The sequence below is a fragment of the Hypanus sabinus genome, chromosome 4, assembly GCF_030144855.1.
Source record: "Hypanus sabinus isolate sHypSab1 chromosome 4, sHypSab1.hap1, whole genome shotgun sequence".
In the NCBI taxonomy this organism is placed as follows: domain Eukaryota; kingdom Metazoa; phylum Chordata; class Chondrichthyes; order Myliobatiformes; family Dasyatidae; genus Hypanus; species Hypanus sabinus.
The window spans coordinates 50170139-50193674 of NC_082709.1; the positions used below are offsets into that span (position 1 = coordinate 50170139).

General features: G+C 40.5%; 1 protein-coding gene across 3 annotated transcripts in view; it reads right to left on the reverse strand.

Annotated features, from left to right (window-relative positions):
- Window positions 1-23536, reverse strand: part of LOC132392748 (calcium-responsive transcription factor-like) — a 60510-nt gene continuing 36974 nt past the window's right edge. For 2 of the 3 annotated variants that reach the window (XM_059967054.1, XM_059967053.1), the window contains exons 10-15: window positions 19653-19892; window positions 17857-18019; window positions 9487-9562; window positions 8737-8864; window positions 7375-7750; window positions 1-2328 (exon numbers count right to left, since the gene is read on the reverse strand). In XM_059967054.1, the coding sequence (XP_059823037.1) occupies window positions 2228-2328; window positions 7375-7750; window positions 8737-8864; window positions 9487-9562; window positions 17857-18019; window positions 19653-19892 (1084 nt within the window). In that variant the 3' untranslated portion in view covers window positions 1-2227. The remainder of the gene's footprint in view (window positions 2329-7374; window positions 7751-8736; window positions 8865-9486; window positions 9563-17856; window positions 18020-19652; window positions 19893-23536) is intronic. The other variant, XM_059967055.1, reaches the window with a different exon arrangement.

Genomic DNA, 23536 nt, shown 5'->3' on the forward strand with positions numbered 1-23536 from the left:
GTCTTTATTTGAATTATTTTACTTTTGTAAACAATGCAATCTTCTGCAAACACTGATGTACTAAACAGTATCTGTGATCAAACCTCTGCAGCAAAAGTACTTTTTAAATGGCTCATGTCAGGTAGATATGTGTAATCAGAAAAACACATTTAATCCTGGTTGGGTTGAGTTGTTCTCCGACCTTGGCAATTTGCTGGTAAACATTTCATCACCATGGAAGGAGGCATCGTCAGTGCAATGTTGATCGTGGTGTGTCCTCTGAACGCTTGGCCTTTATATACTGAACTGATCGGACAACATTGGGGAAGCAGGGAGGGGATAGGCAGGAAAGGTGAAGACATTCCTTCTTCCAAAATGACATCCAATCAGCTGATTGAAAAGCATATGAAGGCCAAGCATTCGGAGGGCACACCACAATCAACAGTGCACTTATGATGTCTCCTCACATGGTGATGAAACATCTGCAAGCAAATTGCCAAGATCAGAAAACAACTAAACCCAACCATCAACCACCCAAGCTACACATCTTCCAAATTATTTCCAACAATTAATCCTTGTAATGCCCATATTAAAGTTTGTGTAGAGTACAACGGCAGTTCCCAATTAGCTAGCTATAAGGCAGGACAACAGAAAAGTTGGTCCTACTTTGGCTGAGAAACCCATTCCAGTTGTTTCACACCACTGGAATAAGTTTCACCACTGAAGATGTTCTACCGATTTAATCATTCGATCGTCTCCTGAGGAGGCACACTTTCCTTATCTATTTTTTTCTTTTAAATAAGTTGTGTATGTGTTTCGAAGATCTGTAAGGCTTCCCAAATATAAATGACAAAATTTTAAATATGATTGCCCATGGCATCGAAAGATAAATACACATTTTAACTTTTGTAGTTAATTAGATAATGATACGAACTGTCAAATCAAATTGTACTGACATAAATGTTTGGAGTAATTCTCTGCCCCCTCAACATTTGAGAGTCATAGCCTAAAATATGAAAACATCTGGTGGTAGTTTTGCCATGATTGCACATGCACTGCTTATCACTAACTGTCTAAGACATGTGATTACAAGGGCATTATTCCATAGCCTGACTGGAAGTAATCTCCTTACTCCCAAACAAAGCATCTCAATCACACTAGTCTAGATGGGAAAGAGCATCACATCTCTCACAAACTCTTACACCCTTCCCCCTCAAGAGTATTCTGCAAATACAGCTTATCTCTCAATAAATCAACTGAGTTCACAGAAGTAATGTTTTCTTTAACTGTAACGTTACATTTCTGTATTCCTGCTGTTCATGCTACAAGCAAGTTTTTCAAAACACAGTAGGGGTTGCCATTGGCAGGAAATCATAACGCACAGTAGAAATTAGCTGCAACACATTAATTCATCTTCCAGGCTTCAGAAGAATGCTTTCTGATGGTAAACTCTCATTGACTGTCTGTTCCAGAATGAAAATCTAACTGCATTTCCAAGCTCTGCCAGCTAGATGTCTGAATTGTAATCCTGAGAGGCTGCTCCTCAAGAATTTTGAAGATAAAATGAAAGACCTCAATTGTGCCTCCATCTCTGACACTAAACAAACCATTACCAATATAAAATGTGTCCACATTTGCCCATTAAAAATTTTTTTGAATAAATATATTAGTCTAATCAGATGTGGCATGCTTTTAATTCTTGTTCTTTTATCAGTATAATTCTGGTACCAGCACCAGAAAAGACATTAGCTAACACTGACAAGCAGCGAGGACAAAAGAACCTTCAATCAAGAGTTGCAGCAGTCCTGTAGTAGAGATCAGTTCTGAGGATGATCTTTCATGTTGCTGGCACAGGCTCCAAAACCAGTTGGAAAATACTGAGCTGCTCAACATGATCTATTATCTGCATTTGCTGATATTTCAAAAAAAGGTATTAAACTGACCATCAAAGCTGATTTCTTTAAGCAGCCAATTTTTGTTGAAGTGTTTGCTGCCCCCACTGTTGATACTCGAGATGAACGAGTAGGAGGTCCATGCATTTAATAAATTTCTCTTCAAAATTACCTCCTTCCAAACAGGCAAACATTCCTGCTATTTGAGTGGAAGATAAACGTTAACCAGGTTTGTGTATGAAACCAGGTTCCTCCCTGTTCTACGATAGTTTAGGAATTTCCCTCATGCCAGGTGCTATTGAACTCCCTGTACCAGGTGACTTTTCTGGTTGTGCACTTGGAGTGAATGAAGATCTTCAGTCTCCTGGTCTAGCTATTTCAGGCATGCAGGGCTCAGATGCAGGCAGAATCCCATCTTCAGATTCCTCTTTCACTTGGCTGATGTAACTGTCTTGTGCTAGAATCACATTGAAAAAAATACAAAGTAAACAACAGTGTCAAACACAAGATGTTAACTAAAACAAATATTTCCCCCCCAAGAGGTATTTAGAAACAATTTACATTTATTTTGTAGATACAATTACGTATTTAGAACCTAATTAAAAAAATGGCAAGTGCTAGATACTCTGTTGGACAAATGGCATATGCAGAGAGAAGCATAAATATAGGTTTTGGGTCAATGTCTTCTGAGCATTAATTCCGCTTGCCTCCCCAGATACTGCCTAGCTGGCCAAGAATTTCCAGTATTTCCTACTGAATTCTTTCACAATACTATAGAAAGGATGTGATTAAACTAGAGAGGGCATAGAATAAAAGTCATGTTTGTTACTAATACTGGAAGCTGAGTTGAGGAGAGACTGGACAGACTGGAGCTATCCTTGGAGCGAAGGCTGAGGAATGACCTTAGCATTTATAAAATCATGAGGGGCATAGTTAAGGTGGAGAGTAACATTTTTTCTCCCTAGTGTAGGGGAATAAGTTTAAGGTGAGAGGGGAAGATTTAAAGTGAACCTGAGGAGCAATTTTTCCAGCGGGAGTTGGGGATATATATCAAACAGTCAGAGGAAGTGGTAGAGGCAGGTACAATTATAAAACTTAAAGGACATATGGTCAGGGACATGAATAGGAAAAAGGGATATGCAGGCAAACGGGACGAGCTCAGAAAGCACCCTGGTTGGCATCAACAAGTTAGGCTGAAGGGCCTGTCTACATGCCGTATAACTCAATACTCTAAAGTAAGTCAACAAGAGTTAATAGTTAGTACAAAATGAACATTTTTCTCAAAAAAAAAGCAACAAAGGGCAAAATCGGAGGTGAAACAAAAAAATGTTAATGGGCTTCTAAGGAAGAACTCGATCGGTAATTTCTTCAATATCAAGTTTGCCTTGCAGCTTTTTTATGTTCACAAGTCACTGCTGTATACTAACATCAAGTACTGCAAGGCCATTCTATCAGCGAGTTGCTCAACACTGGACTTACTGTGTATCATTGTCATGTTGTCACCTGGATTTTCTGTGCTGCTTTGTGCTGAGATGGTGCGTGATCCAACAAACAGAGCAAGCAATTATCTTAGATGTCTTAATGGGAATCGCAAGATCCTGTTGGGCACTAGTAACACAGAATACTGCATGTCTGTTCATTGGCGAAAAAGATGGCAGGGGAGCTTCATTGTCTTCGTTGTGATGAGGACTAGGCCTCGGCGTATCTTGGACATAGTGGCCTGTTGCTACCACCCAGGGGAGAGAGCCAAGTACCTCTGCTGGGCATGCTGTATTGTGGGATGGCCCCTCTGGTATTCATTCCATAGAAGAACAAGTTGGACCAGGATAGTCTATAATTGTGCCACTGACTTGGGTTATCTTTTTTCTTTGTGACTCTATGTTTTTCCTGAAATTGTAACCATATATGCTATTTATGCTATAGTACTTTACAAAAGTTGCAGGTACATATTATAGCTGGGGTATTCAAAACGTTTGCACAGTACTGTATATTGGTTAAAATAGGAAAGTGGTTGGGAAACAGAAATAAGAGTGCTTAGCTTTGTATTAGTTCTGTAGTATTAAGTATTATTTCATAACAGGAAAGACAATATACAGTACTGTGCTTATTTATTTTTGCAGTGTCCTCTGTGCTGCTGGTAATGTGTTTTGCAGCTTGACCCCAGATGAACGCTGTTTTGTTTGGTTTTATTCATGTATGATTGAATGATAGTTAAACTTGAACTTATTGACCTGTACTTTGCTATAATGTACTTGACCACATTTAGAATATTATGTTCAGTTCTGGTTGCATCATTATAGGAATCATGTGGAAGTTTTACAGAGGGTGCAGAGGAGATTTACTGGGATGCTGATTGGACATGTCTTATGACGATAGATTGAGCGAGCAAGAGCTTTTCTCTTTGGAGTGAAGGAGGATGAGAAGAAACATGATAGAAGTGTACAAGATAAGAGGCATAGATAGAGCCAGATACAACTTCCCAGAATAGAAATGGCTAATACAAAGAGGCATAATTTTAAGGTGATTGGAGAAGAGTGTACAGGGTTGGCAGAGGTAACACAGAGTGATGGGTGTGTGAAATACTCTGCCGGGGTGGTGATAGAGGTAGATACATTAAGGACATTTAAGAAACTTTTAGATAGGCATATGGATGATAGATAAATGGAACATAGGAGGGAAGAGTTAAATTAATCTTAGAGTAGATTAAAAGGTTGGCACAACATCATGAGCCAAGGGACCTGTACTTTGCTGTAATGTTCTATCCCCTACCTATCAAAAGGTATGATGACTGTTGTCCCTAAATGACCCTACTTCTGTTCTGTATAACTAAATAATATATTGTACAATCAACAGAGCAAAGTTACTAAATTACATATTCATAGAACACTTATAATTAATAACTTTTATGAAATGAATGCACTGCAACCCAATAACCAAACTGTGCATTTGACGCACTAAGATCAAGCTACCCACACCCACACTTTCACCTGACTGTACTTTTACTCTGTGTATAGGCAGAGACTGAAGACTGCAGCACCAGTAGTGAGGCCCAAGAAGGAATGGACTAGGAAGTCACAGGAGCACTAACAGGACTGTGTTCAGGGAGTCATATTCAAGCCTGGATGAGTAATCCACAGTCGTCACTGCCTTCATTAAAACCTGTGTGGATGAGGGTGCGTCTATGAAAACTTGCTGTACATTCCCAAAACAAAAGTTGTGGATGAACCAGAAGGTTCGTAGTCTGCTGAGGGCTAGATCTGCGGCATTTAAGTCTGATGATCCAGGTCAGTATGAGAAAATCAGGTATGACTTGTGGAGGGCTATTTCAAAAGCCAAGAAACAATTCTGGGACAGGTTAGAGGTGACATCGGATGCATACCAACTCTGGCAGGGTTTGCCATTACTTCCCACAAAGCAAAACCCCAACATCATGAATGGCAGTGTTGCTTCACTACCAGGCAAGCTCAGCACCTTTTATGCTCGCTTTAAAAGGGAGAATAAAACCGTAGCTATGCAGATTCCTGCAGCATCCAATGACCCTGTGATTTCTGTCTTGGAGACCGATGGCAGGCTGTTTTTTTTTAGAGGTTGAACCCTCACAAAGTGGCAGGGCCTGATGGGATACCTGGTAAGGCTCTGAAAAACTGTGCCAACCAACTGGGAGGGGTACTCAAAGATGTTTTCAATCTCTTACTGCTACAATTGGAAGTTTCCATCTCCTTCAAAAAGACAATTATACCAGTGCCGAGTGTAGCATGAGCTGCTCCAATGACTATCATCCAGTAGCATTCACATCTACGTGATGAAATGCTTTGACAGGTTAGTCAACACCCGTCTCAAGGAGGACTTGGACCCACTTCAATTTGCCCATCACCACAATAGGCCTACAGCAGATACGATCTCAATGGTTCTCGAAGCCTTGGATCCCCTGGATAATGCAAATACCTATGTCAGGATGCTGTTTATTGACTATAACTCAGCATTCAACACCACCATTCCTACAGTCCTGATCAAAAAGCTAAAGAACCTAGACCTCTGTATCTCCCTCTGCAGCTGGATCCTCAACTCTCTAACAAGATGACCACAATCTGTGCGGAGAGGAAATAATATCTCCACTTCGCTGACACTCAACACCAGTGCACCTCAGGGGTGTGTGCTTAGCTCACTGCTCTACTCTCTCTACACCCATGACCGTGTGGATAGGCATAGCTTAAATTCCATTTATAAATTTGTTGATGATAAAAATCAGTTGGCGACGAAGGGGCGTACAGGAGCAAGATATACCAGTTAGTTAAGTGGTGTGAGTGAAACAACCTTGCAGTCAATATCAGAAAGGCCAAAGAGCTGATTGTAGACTTCAGAAAGTACAAGATGAAAGAACACAAAACCAATCCTCATGGAGGGATCAGAAATGGAGAAAGTGAGTAATTTCAAGTTCCTGGGTGTCAATACCTCTGCGGACTTAATCTGGATGCGACATATTGATGCAGCTATAAAGGGGGCAAGACAGCCTTCTCATGTATTTCATGAGGAGTTTGAGGAGATTTGGCTTGTCAACTCTAAAACTTCTACAAATGTACCATGGAAAGCATTCTCACTGACTATAAATCACCATCCGGTAATATGGGGGTGGGGGGGGGAGGGTTGCTACTGAAGAAGACCGAAGTTGCAGAAACATGTAAAATTAGTCAGCTCCATCATGGGTACCAGTCTCCATAGTATCCAGGATAACTTCAAGAAGTGGTGCCTTCGGAAGGAGGAATCCATCAGTATGAATCTTCACCACCCAAGACACTCTTTACAGTTACCATCCGGAAGGAGGCACAGAAGCTTGAAGGAACACACTCAGCAATTCAGGAGCAGCTTCTTCCCCTCTGTCATTCAATTTCTGAATGCTTTTTTAATTTCTATTTTTTGCACTACTTATTTTAACTATGAGATAGACAGACACACACAGAGATAGATATAGATGTGTGTGTGTGTGTGTGTGTGTGCGCGTGTATACTCACACACACATACACACACAATGTAATTTTGCTCTATATTTGATCAATCATTTCATTGTACTGCTGCTGTAAAGTTAACAAATCTCATAACATATGCCAGTGATATTAAACCTTGTTCGGATTTCATCATGGACAAATGCAATGCATACATTTGCTTGTTGGATAGTTCCTCTGGCACCAGCAGCCTACATATTCAGATCAAATAGAACACATAAAGTCCATTATTGAATTAATAAACCTCATAATATTTTCTTATCCTTCTCTTGCCTGACAAGAGAAGGCAGACACCGATGCCTGGCAGATGCCTGATGCCGCCCCCCCCAGGCCTGAGTCGACGTAGTACGTAGTATCCTTCTCATACATAGCTGCTGCAAACTAATGACAATAGAGAACATTTTCAGAAATATAAAATAAATTTTGGGGGAACCATACAAAATTATGAATTCATTAAATCTAGAATATCTCAGAGTTCCATTAACAAAGGCAATTAAACTTACTGACTGTTGGTGGCGATGATGCTTCCATAATTTGTACAGGAAAGGTCTGCCCAGGTCCAAGCAAGATCTGGTGAACTCCTCCATCTAAGCCAGAGTCTCCACTAATCGATGGCCCCACTGTTACCAGCTGTCCCATGCTGACCATATTCTGTTCGGATCCTGCCACACCCACCAAGGTTGAAGCTGCAGAGTCACACTCTGACAGTGAACTGCTGAACTGCAAGAAGTGAGCTTGGCTAAAAACTTGCTGCTGTGCAGTGGGACTGCTAGAATCCAGCACTATGGAAGAGCTACTGATTGCAGGTTGATGGGAATTCAATGTAACTACTGCTGTGGCTGAGTCAGTAGCAGCAAAAGCTGGCTGTAATTGTAAACCCTTAAAGAAAGAAAATGTGCAACTGTAAATTACAAGACACTAATGCTTTGCAAGTTGTTCAACATTCTACATCAAACAGAAATTGCCAAGAAAAGGAAAATCACTGAGTCAAATTCCTACGCCAGATTGTAATGAACTGAGTGAAACAATTTCAAGCTCCATTTCAATGATCTATTGTTTGCAATACAAAAAAATGGTCAGTTGAACTTGAAATTTAAATGTCAAAATTCCTAACCCATGAAGCAAATTTCTTTCTGTATATACTGCACTGCAAATACCAGCAACTTACATTTATATACATAAATAAATGTAACATAAAACAAGTCAAAACATAGTATGACATTTCAATAGATACATTTAATGTCAGAGAAATTTATACATTACACATCCTGAAATTAGAATAGACAGAAAGCCAATAGCAAGAAAAACAACTAAATGTTTTGTCAAACAGGAATGCTTTAACTAATCCCAACTGTATTGGGGGGGTAGGCACCAATGTGGGCCTGATGGGACAGACAGACTGAGAATAGTGAAGGAAATTGCAGGCTGAATGGCAAAGGATTCTGCAATGGTAGAGTTAAGGAAATAATGAATATACAAGTGGCCACATTTGAAAAAGGTTATAAAAGCAGGAAGGGATAAACACAGTGAAATAATTTGGGCAAAAGAATGAGAACTTAAATGGTGGATGGATCAATTAAAATCTATTGTCAACCAGCAAGAAAAGGATAGTGGCTCAAAGGACTTCATAATCAAAGGCAGAAGAATCAAGGTCGAGTTTGTGGTAAGTGGATGCTGGGAGTTCTAATCAGGAGGTGACACTGTTTCTGAACAGAGGAACTCAAGCATCAGGATGCTAACAATTTCTGAAGCCAAGCTTAAAGGCCAGACCTTTCCTGTTGGGGAGGGGTAAAGTTGCAAGTATACAAATCAACAACTCACTGAAAGGTGAAAGATTTAAATTTAGCAGAATATGTCAATTTGACCTGTAATTGTGCAAAAAGCTTTGGCTGCAATGAGGAGACTGAAGAAATCTGTGCTGCCTCTGGTGACAGCGTATCTGTTAGCTGGGCTGGCTCCACCTTTGTGATGTTTGAATCAGCTGTAGTACTCTCTGTGGATGAACAACATCAATGTTAAGATGTATAATGTAATCATTTTACCTGCAATTTTATTAAAATTAGCTAAATTCTGTTATCCAACAATATCCCCTAGTATAGAGTAAGATGAGGCAATTTGGTATATAAATATCAATGAATCTCTTCAGAACAATGCAAGTAACCACAAAAGTCACTGCCACTCATCATCATGATTGCAAAAATACAATGCTTTGGAATTGACTGAAGCAGGTGTTGCTGTGGATACTTGATTAACAGTAACACTCACAATTGAAATATAATGAAATGGAATACAAGCTAACCCTCCTACTGCCTTTTATTGGCTTTATTTTGTGTTTATTTTCTATGGTAAAGTTCGATTTTAGCATAGTTTAAGATGCAGAAGCCTTCTGAACAAAAGCCTTTTTCCTTACTGAGCCCAGGTTGAGAGTCTGGTATGAAACTTGAATATTTAACATTCTGAATTAGAGATATGAATACTATCACTCTCCAATAGATAACTTTGCTGTACTCTTACATTTAAATCAAAACTATAAAGTTGTCAGTCACTTCCTGCTTCACAACATAATTATAGACTGTGGACATTGAAATGATAAGTAAGTCTGTATCAACACTTACCATCCCCAGATGCAGATGCAAGTGTGACTGTCACGGTCTCTGTGTGAAGACTCCCATTGGAAGCCGTCCATTGCAGCTGGAAAAACAAATTTTATCATTAGAGTTGATGACCCAGCCACCATTACACATGCACTTGTGCTAAACATTTAAAAGGTATCATAATCCAGTGTTAAAGACAGAATCCTAGTCAGAATGGAAATGGACCCTTGAGCCCATCTAGGTCACTCTGACAAAGATTCATATCTAAGACACTCCCATTTGCCTGTGTTTATATCCCTTTATATTGTTCCTATTTTCCCCAATACTCTAGCTAAAATTTATTCTCTTTACCAATATCAATAAAGCAAAAACTAACTGCTTTATCTGGGACCTCACTATTAATAAATTAGCTTAAAATCTTTGTTTCCCTTCTGGAGATTTTAACCATGCAAACCCAAATTCCAACAGCATGTGGACTTTGCAACAAGAGGGGCGAACGCGTTGGATCTTGTTTACACAAACATCCCCGATACGTACCAGGCTGAGCCCTGCTCCCACCTCAGTTACTTAGACCACATCTCTGGTATGCTAATCCCAGCAAACAGACCGTTCATCAGACGTTCCAGACCAGTTCTGAAGCAGGTGAAAACCTGGCCAGCGGGAGCCATCTCTGCTCTTCAAGACTTCTTTGTGCACACTGACTGGCACATATTCAGGAAGGCTGCACCCTATGGCAACTAAACCAAATTACAGGAGTACACGGCATCAGTGACTAGCTACATCAGCATGTGCATTGATGACGTCACTGTGTCCAAGACCGTCACCACACGCTCCAACCAGAAGCCATGGATGACCGCGGAGGTACGTGCGCTGCAGAGGACCCAAGATTCCACCTTCAGGGCAGGTAACAAGGCAGCCCTAACAATAGCGAGGGCCAAACTGTCCTGGGCCATCAGAGGGGCAAAACGCGCACACACCCAGTGAATCCTTAGCCACTTCCAGGACAGCAGCAACATGCGGCGCATGTGGAAGGGCATTCAGGACATCAACTACAGGACAACATCACCTGCCTGTGCTGGTGATGCCTCCCTCCCAGATGCATTGAACAACATCTATGCTCATTTCGAGGTGGAAAATGATGTGGTGGCAAGGAAGACCACTCCTTCTCCCAATGACCAGGTGCTGTGTCTTACCATGGCCGATATGAGGAAAACTCAATGCAGGGTCAACCCACAGAAGGCTGCTGGACCAGACAATATTCCTGGCAGAGTGCTCAGAGGGTGTGCAGACCAGCTGGCAGATGTTTTCACTGACATCTCCCTGAGCAGTGCCAAAATTCCAATGTGTTTCAAGGCCACCACCATCGTCCCCATATCAAAGAAGTCTTCAGTGTCCTGCCTCAACGACTACCATCCCATTGCACTCACTTCCATCATCATTAAGTGTTTCCAGAGGCTCATCATGAGGCACGTCAAGACTCTGCTACCCACCTCACTGGACCCCCTGCAGTTTGTGTATTATCCCAACCGCTCAACAGACAACGGCGTTGCCACCACCCTCCATCTGGCCCTCACCCACCTGGACAAAAAAGACATGTATGTTCGAATGCTGTTCATAGACTTCAGTTCAGCATTCAACACAATCATTCCTCAACACCTGATTGGAAAGCTGAAACAGCTGGGCCTGAACACCTCCCTCTGCAACTGGATCCTAGACTTCCTGACTAGGAGACCTCAGTCAGTCCGAATTGGAGGCAGCATCTCCAACACCATCACACTGAGCACAGGGGCCCCCCAGGGCTGTGTACTCAGTCCACTGTTGTTCACTCTGCTGACCCACGACTGTGCAGCAATACACAGCTCAAATCACATCATCAAGTTCACCGATGACACGACCGTGGTGGGTCTCATGAGCAAGAACGACAAGTCAGCTTACAGAGAGGAGATGCAGCGGCTAACGGACTGGTGCAGAGCCAACAACCTATCTCTGAACATGAACAAAACAGAAGAAGTGGTTGTTGACTTCAGGAGAGCATGGAGTGATCACTCTCCGCTGAACACTGATGGCTTCTCCATTGAGATCATTAAGAGCACCAAATTTCTTGGTGTTCACCTGGCGGAGAATCTTACCTGGTCCCTCAAGACCAACTCCATAGCCAAGAAAGCCCAGAAGCATTTCTTAGTTTGTTTCTTGCTTAAAGAATACTGACTACATGAACTAAAGAACAAAATTCTCATGGCCTTCCATAACCTCCTCTAGCTTTACAACATTCTGATGCCATCTTCTCATTGTTACCATCAGGAAGGAGGTAAAGAAGCCTAAAGGTACACACTCAGCAATTCAGGGATAGCTTCTTTCCCTCTACTGTCCAATTTTTAAATGGTTATTGAACCCATGAATAGTACCTCACTACATTTTTTATTTCTTTTTTTTAAACTAATCAATATACATTTATACTATCTATAATTGTTTTTTTTCCTATATTTATCACATATTGTACTGCTGCCGCAAAGTTAACAAATTTTGTGAAATATGCTGGTGATATTAAACCAGATTCTGATTCCTGAACTCTTCCACTTCTGGTTTGCTACACAAGGAGTTTATAGACATTGGCCATGTAGTCACTACCTAGATCTAAGCTTTGAAATCATCCCCTCAACCGCTATAACAACCTCTAAGTATTTTTGTATATTCTCTAAGCTATGTGGTCTGGTTCAGAATAGAAACTATCTGAAAACACTTGTGAACAACTTTGGAGCTTTTTCTTTTTAATTAAATAGCATGGTAATTGCTATTAGTACATCTGACAGATAAACAGCAAGACTTTATACCCTAAAAGGCATCTGAGAACCATGAAGGCAAGGTGTTCCTGAAGTAGCAAGTCAATAGACAATAGGTGCAGAAGTAGACCATTCGGCCCTTCGAGCCTATTTTGAGATCATGGCTGATCAACTACTATCAATACCTGGTTCCTACCTTGTCCCCATATCCCTTGATTCCCCTATCCATAAGATACCTATCTAGCGCCTATATTTTTAATATTAGATATATCCCACGCGTGACTGAGTAAAATTTTTGAAGATATATTCACAAGGTCCAATAGTGATTCTTGCTCATCTGTTACATATCTGAATCCCTATGCATGAAGTAATCCTTGTAGTCTGCTCATCAAAATGCCTACATTGAACTGGGGATCGTACCTGAAGACTCACATCAAGATCCGAGAATGTTATGGGAATCTCTTTTTTCCTTATTTCCCTATACTAAGCCTCTTCTCCATAACAGAAGGTAAAAAATATTCTTGGTTATCTTCATTGACTAACTTGCTATAATTCGTAACTTGAATGATGTTCCAAAACATATATTTCACTAATGAAACCAAATGTAGATAAAAAGATGGTGAAGACATGAAGCTAAAAGAGCACAGAATGGGCTTAATTCCTTGCAAAAATGTGCCAATGGAGGTCATTAATCCATTATATTCTGCCTGGATGTTCTTCATATCTGAACCATGATGGTATGTTGTAGTGGCACTTGATCATATAGAACATACAAGTGATCACGTTGTCACCTAATACTCACACGCAGAGATGACTAAATAACATTCAAAGACATGAACTCTGATTTATTCTCACTCTATTTAGCTCATCAGAACCAAGGAGAACTGAAGGACCTCAATTTCTTCCCTAACCAACTTCACCAAATGAATAAATGGTGAATAATAACATGTCTACTTCTCATCTGCAATAGATATTTCCACTCATATTTTTTAAGTACGTAATTATAAAACTAAGGCTGGGCAAGCAGAGTGGCCATGTTGGAGTTGGGCAGCATTAGAATGAGGAGACTTTTGGCTTTGGTGACGTTAATATCTGGTAAGATTTTTCTTGCTCATTCTTCTTCTGTAAGTGTATAGTTAGGGCAGTGAGAATGGCCCCGGGGCTGCTATTTGTTCTTTGAGTGAGATATAGGTATTCTGAGAGTCTTCCGGAAAACTACAACTGCATTAGCGCACTGAGCTGCAGCTCCTCAGAGAATACATTAAAGAACTGGGGTTGCAACTTGATGACCTTTGGCACACAAAGGGAAGAGATGATAGATAGGAACTACAAGAAGGTAGTCACCAGTCGGTTGCAGGAGGCAGGTGAAAGGCTGACTGTAAGGAGAGGGAAGGGAAACAGGCAGACGGTACAGAGTTTCCCTGTAGCCATTCCCACAATAACAAGTATGCTGTTTTAGATACCGTTGGGGGGGCCTACTGGGGGGAACCACAACGATCAGATCGCCAGCACTGAGCCTGGCGCTGTGGCTAAGAAAGGAAATGGCAGAGGAGGAATGCAGTGGTGATAGGAGATTCCATAGTTAGAGGAGTAGATAGGAGAGTCTGTGAATGCAATAGACAGACACAAATGGTTGCCTCCTAGGCGCCAGGATCAGGGATGACTCTGATCGTGTCTATGACATTCTAAAGGAAGAGGGTGAGCAGCCAGATGTCTAGGTACATATTGGTACATATCAGAAGGAAAAGAGAGGAAATTCTGAAGAGAGAATTTAGAGAGCTAGGTAGAAAGCTGAAAAACAGGACCTCCAGGCTGACAATCTCTGGTTTGCACCCTGTGCTATGCACCAGTGAGGGCACAAATAGGATGATTTGGCAGATGAATGCATGGCTGAGGAACTGGTGCAGGGGGAAGGATTTCAAATTTATGGATTATTGGTATCTCTCCAGACAAGGTATGACCTGTACAAAAGGGACAGACTACACCCGAACCTGAGGAGGACCAATATAGTTGCGGGCAGATTTGCTAGAGCTGCTGGGGAGGATTTAATCCATTTGGCAGGGGGATGGGAACCAGAGTGATACGGCTGAGGAAGGGGATGTTGGGTTACAAGCAGAGGCAGTGTACAGTGAGACTGTCAGGAAGGACAGGCAGATGATGGAGCAAAATTGCAGTCAATGCGATGAGTTGCAGTGTAAAAGAGGGACAAAAATTGAACAGCATAACAATTACAGGACTGAAGGTGTAATGCTTGATTGCACACAGTATATATAAGGTAGATGATCTTGTTGCACAGTCAAGATTGGCTGGTATGATGTTGTGGGTATCATAGAGTCATGGCTAAAATACAATTGTAATTGGAAGCTTAATATCCAATAATACACAAGCAGGTAAGTGGAGGAGGAATGGCTCTGCTGGTAAAAAATGAAAATCAGATCTTTAGAAAAAGGTGATATAGGATTAGACGATACAGAATCCTTGTGGGTAGAGTTAAGAAACTGCAAGGATAAGACAACCCTGATGGGAGTCTGAACAGTAGCAAGGAAGTTGTCTACAACTTACAGTGGGAGATTAGAAAAAGCATGTCAAAAAAGCAATGTTATATTATTCATGGGGAATCACTAAGCACATAGATTGGGAAAATCAAGTTGATGCTGGACCAGAAGGGACAGTATTTGTAGAATGCTGCCGACATGGCTTTTTGGAGCAACTTGTGGTTGAGTCTAATAAGAAATCAGCAATTCTGGCTTGGGTGTTGAGTAACAAACTGGGTATGATTAGGGAGCTTAAGGTTTCTTAGAAAACAGTGACCATGATAGAATTCATCCTGCAATTTGAGAGAAGTTAAAGTCAGATGTATCAGTATTAGCAAAGAGAATTATAGAGGCATGACAAAAGAGCTGGTCAAAATTGATTGGAAGGGGACACTAACAGGAATGACAGTAAAGAAGCAATGACCGGAGTTTCTGGGAGCAATTTGGAAGGTGCAGGATAAATACAACCCAAAGAAGAGGAAGTATTCTAAAGGATGGATGACACAACTGTGGCCAACAAGGGAAGTCAAAGCCAACATAAAAGCAACAGAAATGGCATACAGTGGGACAAAAATTGGTGGATTGGGAAATGTTTATAAAACAACAGAAGGCAAATAAAAAGAAACAGAAGGGGGAAAAATGAAATCTGAAGGTAAGCTAGCAAATAATTCAAAAATAATGCTGGATATATAGTAATGGGGGACAGGACAAAGAAATGGCAAACTGAAGAAGTACTTTGCATCAGCCTTCACTGTGGAAGATACTAGTAGTATGCCAGAAGTTTGGGTGTGTCAAGGTGCAGAAGTGAGTGCAGGTGCTTGGGAAACTGAACGATTTGAAGGTAGATAAGTCACTGGTCCAGATGGGCTACACCCCATGGTTCTAAAAGATGCAGCTGAAGAGATTGTGAAAGTATTAGTAACGATCTTTCAAGAATCAATAGAACCGGACTGGAAAGTTGTAAATGTCACTCCCCTCTTCAAGAAGAGAGGGAGGTAGAAGAAAGGAAATTATAGGCCACTTAGCCTGAGCTCAGTGGCTGGGAAGATGTTGGAGTCAATTGTTGTGGTTTCAGGGTACTTGGAAGCACATGACAAGAGAGGCCAAAGTCAGCATGGTTTCCTTCAAAGAACATCTTGCCTGACAAATCTGTTTGAATTATTTGATGAAATATGAAGCAGGATAGACAAAACAAAATTGGTGGATTTTCAGAAGGCCTTTGATAGGGTGCTGTACACAATGCTACTAAACAAGTGCCCAGGAAAAATACTCGCATGGATAGAGCATTGGCTGATTGCTAGGAGGCAAAGAGTGGGAATAAAGGGATTCTTTTTGAATTGGCTGCTGTTGACTGGTGGTGTTCCACAGGGGTCTGTGATGGGACTGCTTCTTTTTACATTGTATGTGAACACTTTGGATAATGAAATTGATGGTTTTGTGACAAAGTTTGCTGAAGATGCAAAGATAACTGGAGGGCAGATAGTGTTGAGGAATCAGAGGAGCTGCAGAAGGGCTCAGATTAGGTGAATGGGCAAAAAGGTGGCAAATAGAAAACAGTGTCGAGAACTGTACGGTCATGCACTTTGGTTTCTAAATGGGCAGTAAATTCAAAATTCCAAGGTGAAAAGGGATTTGGGAGTCCTCTTGCAGGATTCCCTAAAAGGTAATATGCATATTGAATCAGTAGTGAGGAAGGTGAATGCAATGTTAGCATTCATTTCAAGACAAGTAGAATATAAAAGCAAGGATGTATGCAGAGGCTGTATAAGGCACTAGTGAGGCTTCACTTGGAGTACTGTAGGCAGTTTCAGGCCCCTTGTTTATGAAAGGATGTGCTGATAATGGAGAAGGCTTATGAGAATGATTCCAGAGAAAAAAGATCATATCAGCAGCTATTGATGTCTCTGGGCATGTACTCACTGGAATACAGAACAATGAGGGGGATCTCATTGAAAACTATCGAATGTTGAAAGGAGTAGGTAGAGTGGATGTAAAAAGGTGGAGGTGTCTAGAACCAATGGAGGGACTTCCATTTAGGACAGAGATGAGGACAAAGTTCTTTAGCCAAAAGGATGGTGAATCAGTGGAATTCCTTGCCACAGGCAGCTGTGGAGGCCTAGTCACTGCATGCATTTAAGGCAGATGTTTGTTGATTAGTCAGGATATGAAAGGTTATGGGGAGAAGGTAGAAGAATGGAGTTGAGAAGGAAATGGATCAATCATGATGAAATGACATAGCAGACTTGATGGACCAAATGGCCCAATTCCGTTCCTGTGTCCTATGCATGGATCAGATATATCCACTTGAATTTAAGAGAAAAAGAACTGGGGACTGAAGAAGAAAAAAGGTCGGTGCTATTTCTAACTACTGCTGAACACGATACAGCCTTGGGACTCAGACAAACTGGATACTGTTCAGGAATTTAAGTCAATTACTGTCATGTCCAGCAAAGATGGCAAATATAGACTTTAGGCCCAGAAAATGTCCCTTTCTTTTGGTTGGCAGCATGTAGTACTTGACTAAGGTGAACTTAAGTCTGTTAGAAAAGAATGGAGCATTATTTGTGGCTGGTATTCCAGTTGAGTGACTGAAGTCATCTAGTGTACAATGATTTTAAGGATTTAAGTTTGGAAAAATTATGAAAAGTAAATGCTGTGCATGCCTATATTTAGGGAGTTGATCCCAAAGTTCTGAAATTCATCATTAGACGGACACAGAAGGAGTTGAATGGCCAGAATATCTTAGATGGAATGATTTAAATATATATTTTTAAGAAAACAACCAAACAAAATATCAAAGAATTTTAAAACAACTGTTTCCTTGAGACCACTAAGATATGAATGAGAAAAGAAAATTTATGTACAACACAAGCCATTAACTGTTGGTAAAATTTTGCAGGTGGCTAAGACAAGATAATAGGGCAGACATCCATGCAATGTATGGAATAGAAGGCAAATCACAGATGCCACTGACAGTGATAGTAATTCTTATTTGTAGGGAAAGGTTAACAATTCAGGAGGATATTCCATTCCTCATCTTAGCAAGCTATTTGCAAATCAGAATACACAGATCTTACTGCTGCAGTCATGGATCCAGATGTGTACTCCAACTCTCCTCTCTGTAGTGCCAGCTGTGCTTCATGGATGTGATTTTTGATGTCATTGACAGTTGGAAAAAAGGAGAGATTATGTCTCTCAGGGACATCATCTGGTTTAAATAGTTCCCTTTCCACAAACTTTCTGCACAAAGAAATAAACAACCATCAATTACAGCCCAACACATCGCTTCTAAAGACAAGAGAGTCAAATTGATATAATTTTTTGATAATGAACCAATCCACTGGCCTTTGTCACATACAATCATTACAAAGCAAATCAAACAGTACAGCTCGATCTACCTTACATATCCTGGCAAAAAAAACCCTCCAAGATTAGTTAAAAGCCAAGCAGAAACGAACACATGATGATTAAAAGTAGGAACAACAAACAAAACAGAAACAAATGACCTGATTTTGACCTGCTTGACTGCTTCCCAATTCTCCTCCTAATCTATTTGCAGTTGATGGATAACAAAAGATATTTCTGCAGGTCTTTTACTCTTACTCTTGGGTTCTTTTTCACATCCTTCAGCATTGCAGGTTTGCTCTTGATGGGATCTTTGCAGGATGCCCACTCCTAGGGAGAGTGGCAACAGTACTGACTTTCCTCCATTTGTAGACAATTTTTCTTTTGCTGTGGACTGATGAACAGTCAGGTCTTCAGAAATGCTTTTGTAGTCTTTTCCAGCTTCATGCACCTCCACAATTCTTCTTCTAAGGTCCTCCGGAAGTTGTTTTGATCAAGGCATGGTGTACATAAACAGATCTTTCTTGAGAAGAGCATGCTCTGACTGTAACCTGACTTTGTGTGTCTTTTTTTGTAAATATAGGGCAGGGCACCTCTACAACCCACAAATCTCATCTCATTGATCGTCACACCTGACTCCAATTAGCTTTTATAGACTGCATTACCCCAGTAGTTCATAGTTTTTTGAACCTAGACCGTGACTGTTTAAATGGTGTACTCAGTCTTGATAAGTACAATTATTTATGTTATTAATTTAGACAGATCAGACCACATTTTATGAATAATTAATGCAGAAAACTGGGTAACTTTTTCTTGCAACTGTATTTACTTCACATTTATCCATGGTTGTTGCTAGAACATTAAATAGGTAAAATATACTCAAAATACTCAAAAGGATTTTAATCACAAATCTCAACTTTTAATAACAAGTCTTGTTAATATCGTTCACTTTAAGATGCAATATCAATTTAATTCTTGTACAGACATATCCGTGGGAAAACTGGGTAATTGAAAATCAGATATTTTAAAATGCTGAAGAAAGCAAAAGATAAAATGGAATAAATTTTAACACCATTAATGATACACTTTTTTCTAATCTTCTATCTTTAGAATCAAACTGACACTGAAAGAACATGCTGATTTTAGCCAACTGCCAATTTATATTTTGCTTGGACAACATGCAAGGGAAAATGTCAAAATGAGTTTATTTACGTACAGGAGTGACAAAGGATTCAATATTGTTGAGTTGCTCTACAGGTACAGTTTATACTTAGCTCTCTTGTGTGGGTTAAATGAAACAGAAAATGTAAAAAAGAAATTTCAGGTCCAGTAAAATGTGAAACAGAGCTCACATATAACTCAATGATCTTTTGTCAGGACTTCCATCAATCAATTCTAAGTAAAGCTCTTAACCCCAAATGTTAGAGTGCTCTCTCTCTCTCATTCTCCCAAAGATGTTCTGATTTGTTAACCATATCCACTATTTAACATTTCCAGATTTGCAGTATTTGCTCAACTAAAACTATACCTGAGCTGCTTCCGAACCATGTAGACCTGGTCAATTCCCTGAGCAACCAGTTCTCGAATCTTCTCAGTGACCCGTGGGTGCAAACGAGATGGAAGAATCCCATTTTCATCCATCATACCAATATCCTCCTCTTCAATGGAGACATATGTTGGTGGTGGTGGCAACGGAGGTGGTGGCAAATAGGAACCATCTTGATCATGATACTGATGAGCCTGTGGTGTAGGTAACTGCACGTACCACCTATGACAAAAATGGCTACAGTTAATGGCAAAAGCCTCCAGCTGCCAAAAAAATTCTTTAAGCAATAAAATCAATGCTCAATGAATTGTGAGAAAATCTTGATGCCTAATATAGTTATTTCAGTCTAGAGATAATGCCAGTGAAATTATCTGGGATTAATACAAGACCATGATCTTTGTAAATCCAAAGGAAAACTGAATTATTTTTTTAAAAATTGCAATAAAATTTAAATAGTCAGCTATGACCATAAAATACAGAAGCAAATTAGGTTGTTTAGCCCACTGTCTCTACTTTGCATTGCTGATCATGGCTGATATACTATCATGCTCAATCCCATTCTCCCCATAACCTTTGACACCATTACGAATCAAGAATCTATCAACCTCTGCTTTAAATTTACCCAGTGACTTGGCCTCCACAGTCTTCCATGGCAATGAATTCCAGATTCACCACCCTCTGACTAAAGAAATTCCTCCACATTTCTGTTCTAAATGGACATCCTTACATTCTGAGGCTCAGTCCTCTGGTCCTAGACTCCCTCACTATAGGAAACATCCTCTCCATATCCAGTCTACCTAGGCCTTCCAATAATATGATACAATAAGATTCCCCCCCCCCCCCCACCGTTCTACTAAACTCCAGCAAGTACAGTCCTAGAGCCAACAAACAGTCCTCCTACGTTAACACTGTCATTACTGGGATCTTTCTCATGAACCTTTTCTGGATCCTCTCCAATGCCAGCACATCCTTTCTTAGATAAAGGCCCCAAGCTGCTCACCATTTTCCAAGAGTGGTCAGAAAAATGACATACAAAACCTTAGCATCACATCCTAGCTTTTATATTTTAGTCCTCTTGAAATGAATGCTAACATTGTATCTGCCTTTATTACTACCAACTCAAACTGCAAAGTTAACCTTTAGGGAATCCTGCACTAGTACTCCAAAATCTGATTTCTGAATTTGCTCCCCATTTAGAAAATAGTTCACGTCTTTATTCCTTCCATCAAAATTCATGACCATACACTTCCCTATACTTTTCTCTATTTTCCTAATCTGTCCAAGTTTTTCTGCAGATTCGCTGCTTCCGCAACACTACCTGCTCCTCCACCTACCTTTGTTATAACATGACATAATACTCATTCCCATTCCAAGCAGGGAAGTCCAAGTTATACTATGTAGCCAATTTAAAATGGCAAGCTCTGGATTAATTCAGTGCAAATTGTTGTTAAGAGTACAAATAGGAAAATATGTCATCAATGGATAGTTAAGAGTCATGATATAGGAGGAGGGGACTCAGATCCTGGGGGGACACAGTTAGTTCTACGGCAGTACGGCTTGTTCAAGATACACAGGTTGCACCTGGACAGATATGGAACCAAGATTCCAACAGGGAGTTTATCAAGTGCAATGGAGCTGCACAAGCTAATTTGGCACAGGATAGAAACAAGAGATTCTGAAAATGCTGAAGAAACACACACAAAATGTTGGAGGAATTCAGCAGGTCAGGCAACAGCTATAGAAGGGAATAAACAATCGATGTTTTAGGCAGAGTCCTAATCATGGACTGAAACGGCAACTATTTATTCCTCTCATAGATGCTGCCTGACTTGTTCAGTTCCTCCAGCATTCTGTGTATCTAATTTAGCATGGGGCTCATTACCAAGTTGTAATGTCAGGAAAACTGTTGTGTAGAAAAAGTTGGGACAGTCAGAAATATGACAGAATTAATTGGATGTTGAGAAATAAGCAGGTTACCTGTAAAATCTGAAGTGAGTTGCGTTAAGAAGTGAATTATGTTAATAAGGCTAGGAGGTTAGGAATTAAGTTGCAAACAAGACTGTGGGAATTCTGTCATGGATGATATAGCTCAGTAAGAAAGAAAATACGAGCAAAGAAGAGGGCGTTGACAGGTATTACTAAAGGAAAATACCCGAGTGCTAGAAAGGAAGTCATAGGCACAATCATTTAAACATAACTGAGCAGCAAGGGAACAATACAGTGGATGACATTAGGCCACTAACTAGCAGAAAGGAGATGGAAAACTGTGGCCCCAAAGGACTGGAAGTTTCCTTGTTCAAAAGGAAAATGGGAATAATCCAGATAATTATAGGCCAATGAGACTCACATCAGTGATAGGGAAGCTATTGGTGAGGATACTGAGGATAGGATTTATGGACATGTGGAAAGACATGGTCTGTTTAGAGATGACTTTGTGTGGGGCAGGTCACACCTTGCAAATTTGATTGCGTTTTTTTACTTAGGAGGTGTAAATGATGCTTGATGAGGGTAAAGCAGTAGGTGTTATCTGCATGGAGTTTAAGCCATAAAACCTCAGAGCAGAATTAGGCCATTCAGCCCATCGGGTCTGATCATAGATGATTTATTTTCCTTCTCAACCTCACTCTTTTGCCTTCCCCCATAACCTTTGATGCCTTTACTGATCAAGAAAATTTTCAATCTCCACTTTAAATTTACCAAGTGACTTGGCCTCCATAGTCATTTGAGGCTTTATGGCATTTGGCAGGGTCCATCATGGGAGGATGATTTAGAAGATAAAGATTCACTGGATCCAAGATGAATTACAAGCTTGGATTTGAAACTGGATTGCCCACAGAAGACAGAACAAGAGTGGAAGGCTGTTATTCAAGCTGGAAGTCCATAACCAGTGGTATTACAAAGATCAGTGGGGCACCTCAGTTGCTTGTGATATTTATCAATGATTTGAATACAAATGTAGACGGCAAATTATCAAATTTGCAGAAGACTCCAAGATTAGTGGAGTAAAAAAAGATCATCAGAATATAGATTACAGATATGGTTAGAGAAGTGGCAGATAAATTCCAAGAAAGTATGAGGTGTTACACTTTGGGAGGTCAAATGGAAGTAGTAACCCTTAGTAGTATTGAGGTATAAAAGAATCTAGGAATCCAGATCCATATTTCACTAAAAGTAGCTACACAAGTGGTAAAAAGTTCATAATGCATGCATGCTTTCAATGGCAGGGGTGTTGGGCATATGAGTAAGGATGTCAGGCTGCAGCTATATGAAACTTTAGTCAGACCATACTCGGGAGTATTGTGTGCAGTTCTGGTCATCCCATTATAGAAAGGATGTTGAGATTATGGAAAAACTGCAGAAGCAGTTTACCAGGATGCTGCCTGGGTTGAAGGGTATGAACTACTAGGACAGCTTTGACAAATTCAGGTAAATCTTTCAAAAGCACTGGAACACCAGTAGAGACCTGACAGAGGTCTTTTTCCCAATTATGAGAGGCAGAACCAGGGTAGACAGTCAGAAGCTTTTCCCCCCAGAGTAGAAATGTCAAACACAAGAGGACATGACTTTAAGATTAGAGTGAGTAAGGTTAAAAGTGATGCGAGGGGCATTTTTTTATATATAAGTAAAGTGGTGGTTATTTGAATAGGTTATCATGGACAGTGGTGAAATTTGGCAGTTTGTCGGAATTTGAGACTTTTAGATAGATTCTTTGCAGGAATGGGACCTATTCATGGGGGTTCCATAACTGGCCGTTGTTCAGCACGCCAAAGAGTCCGGCTCGACTTTGGAAGCCTAGGATCTCGGAGCTCTGGTGAAGGGTGGATCGAGGGTCAGTATCATGACAGGAGACCCACGTGTCATCAGGG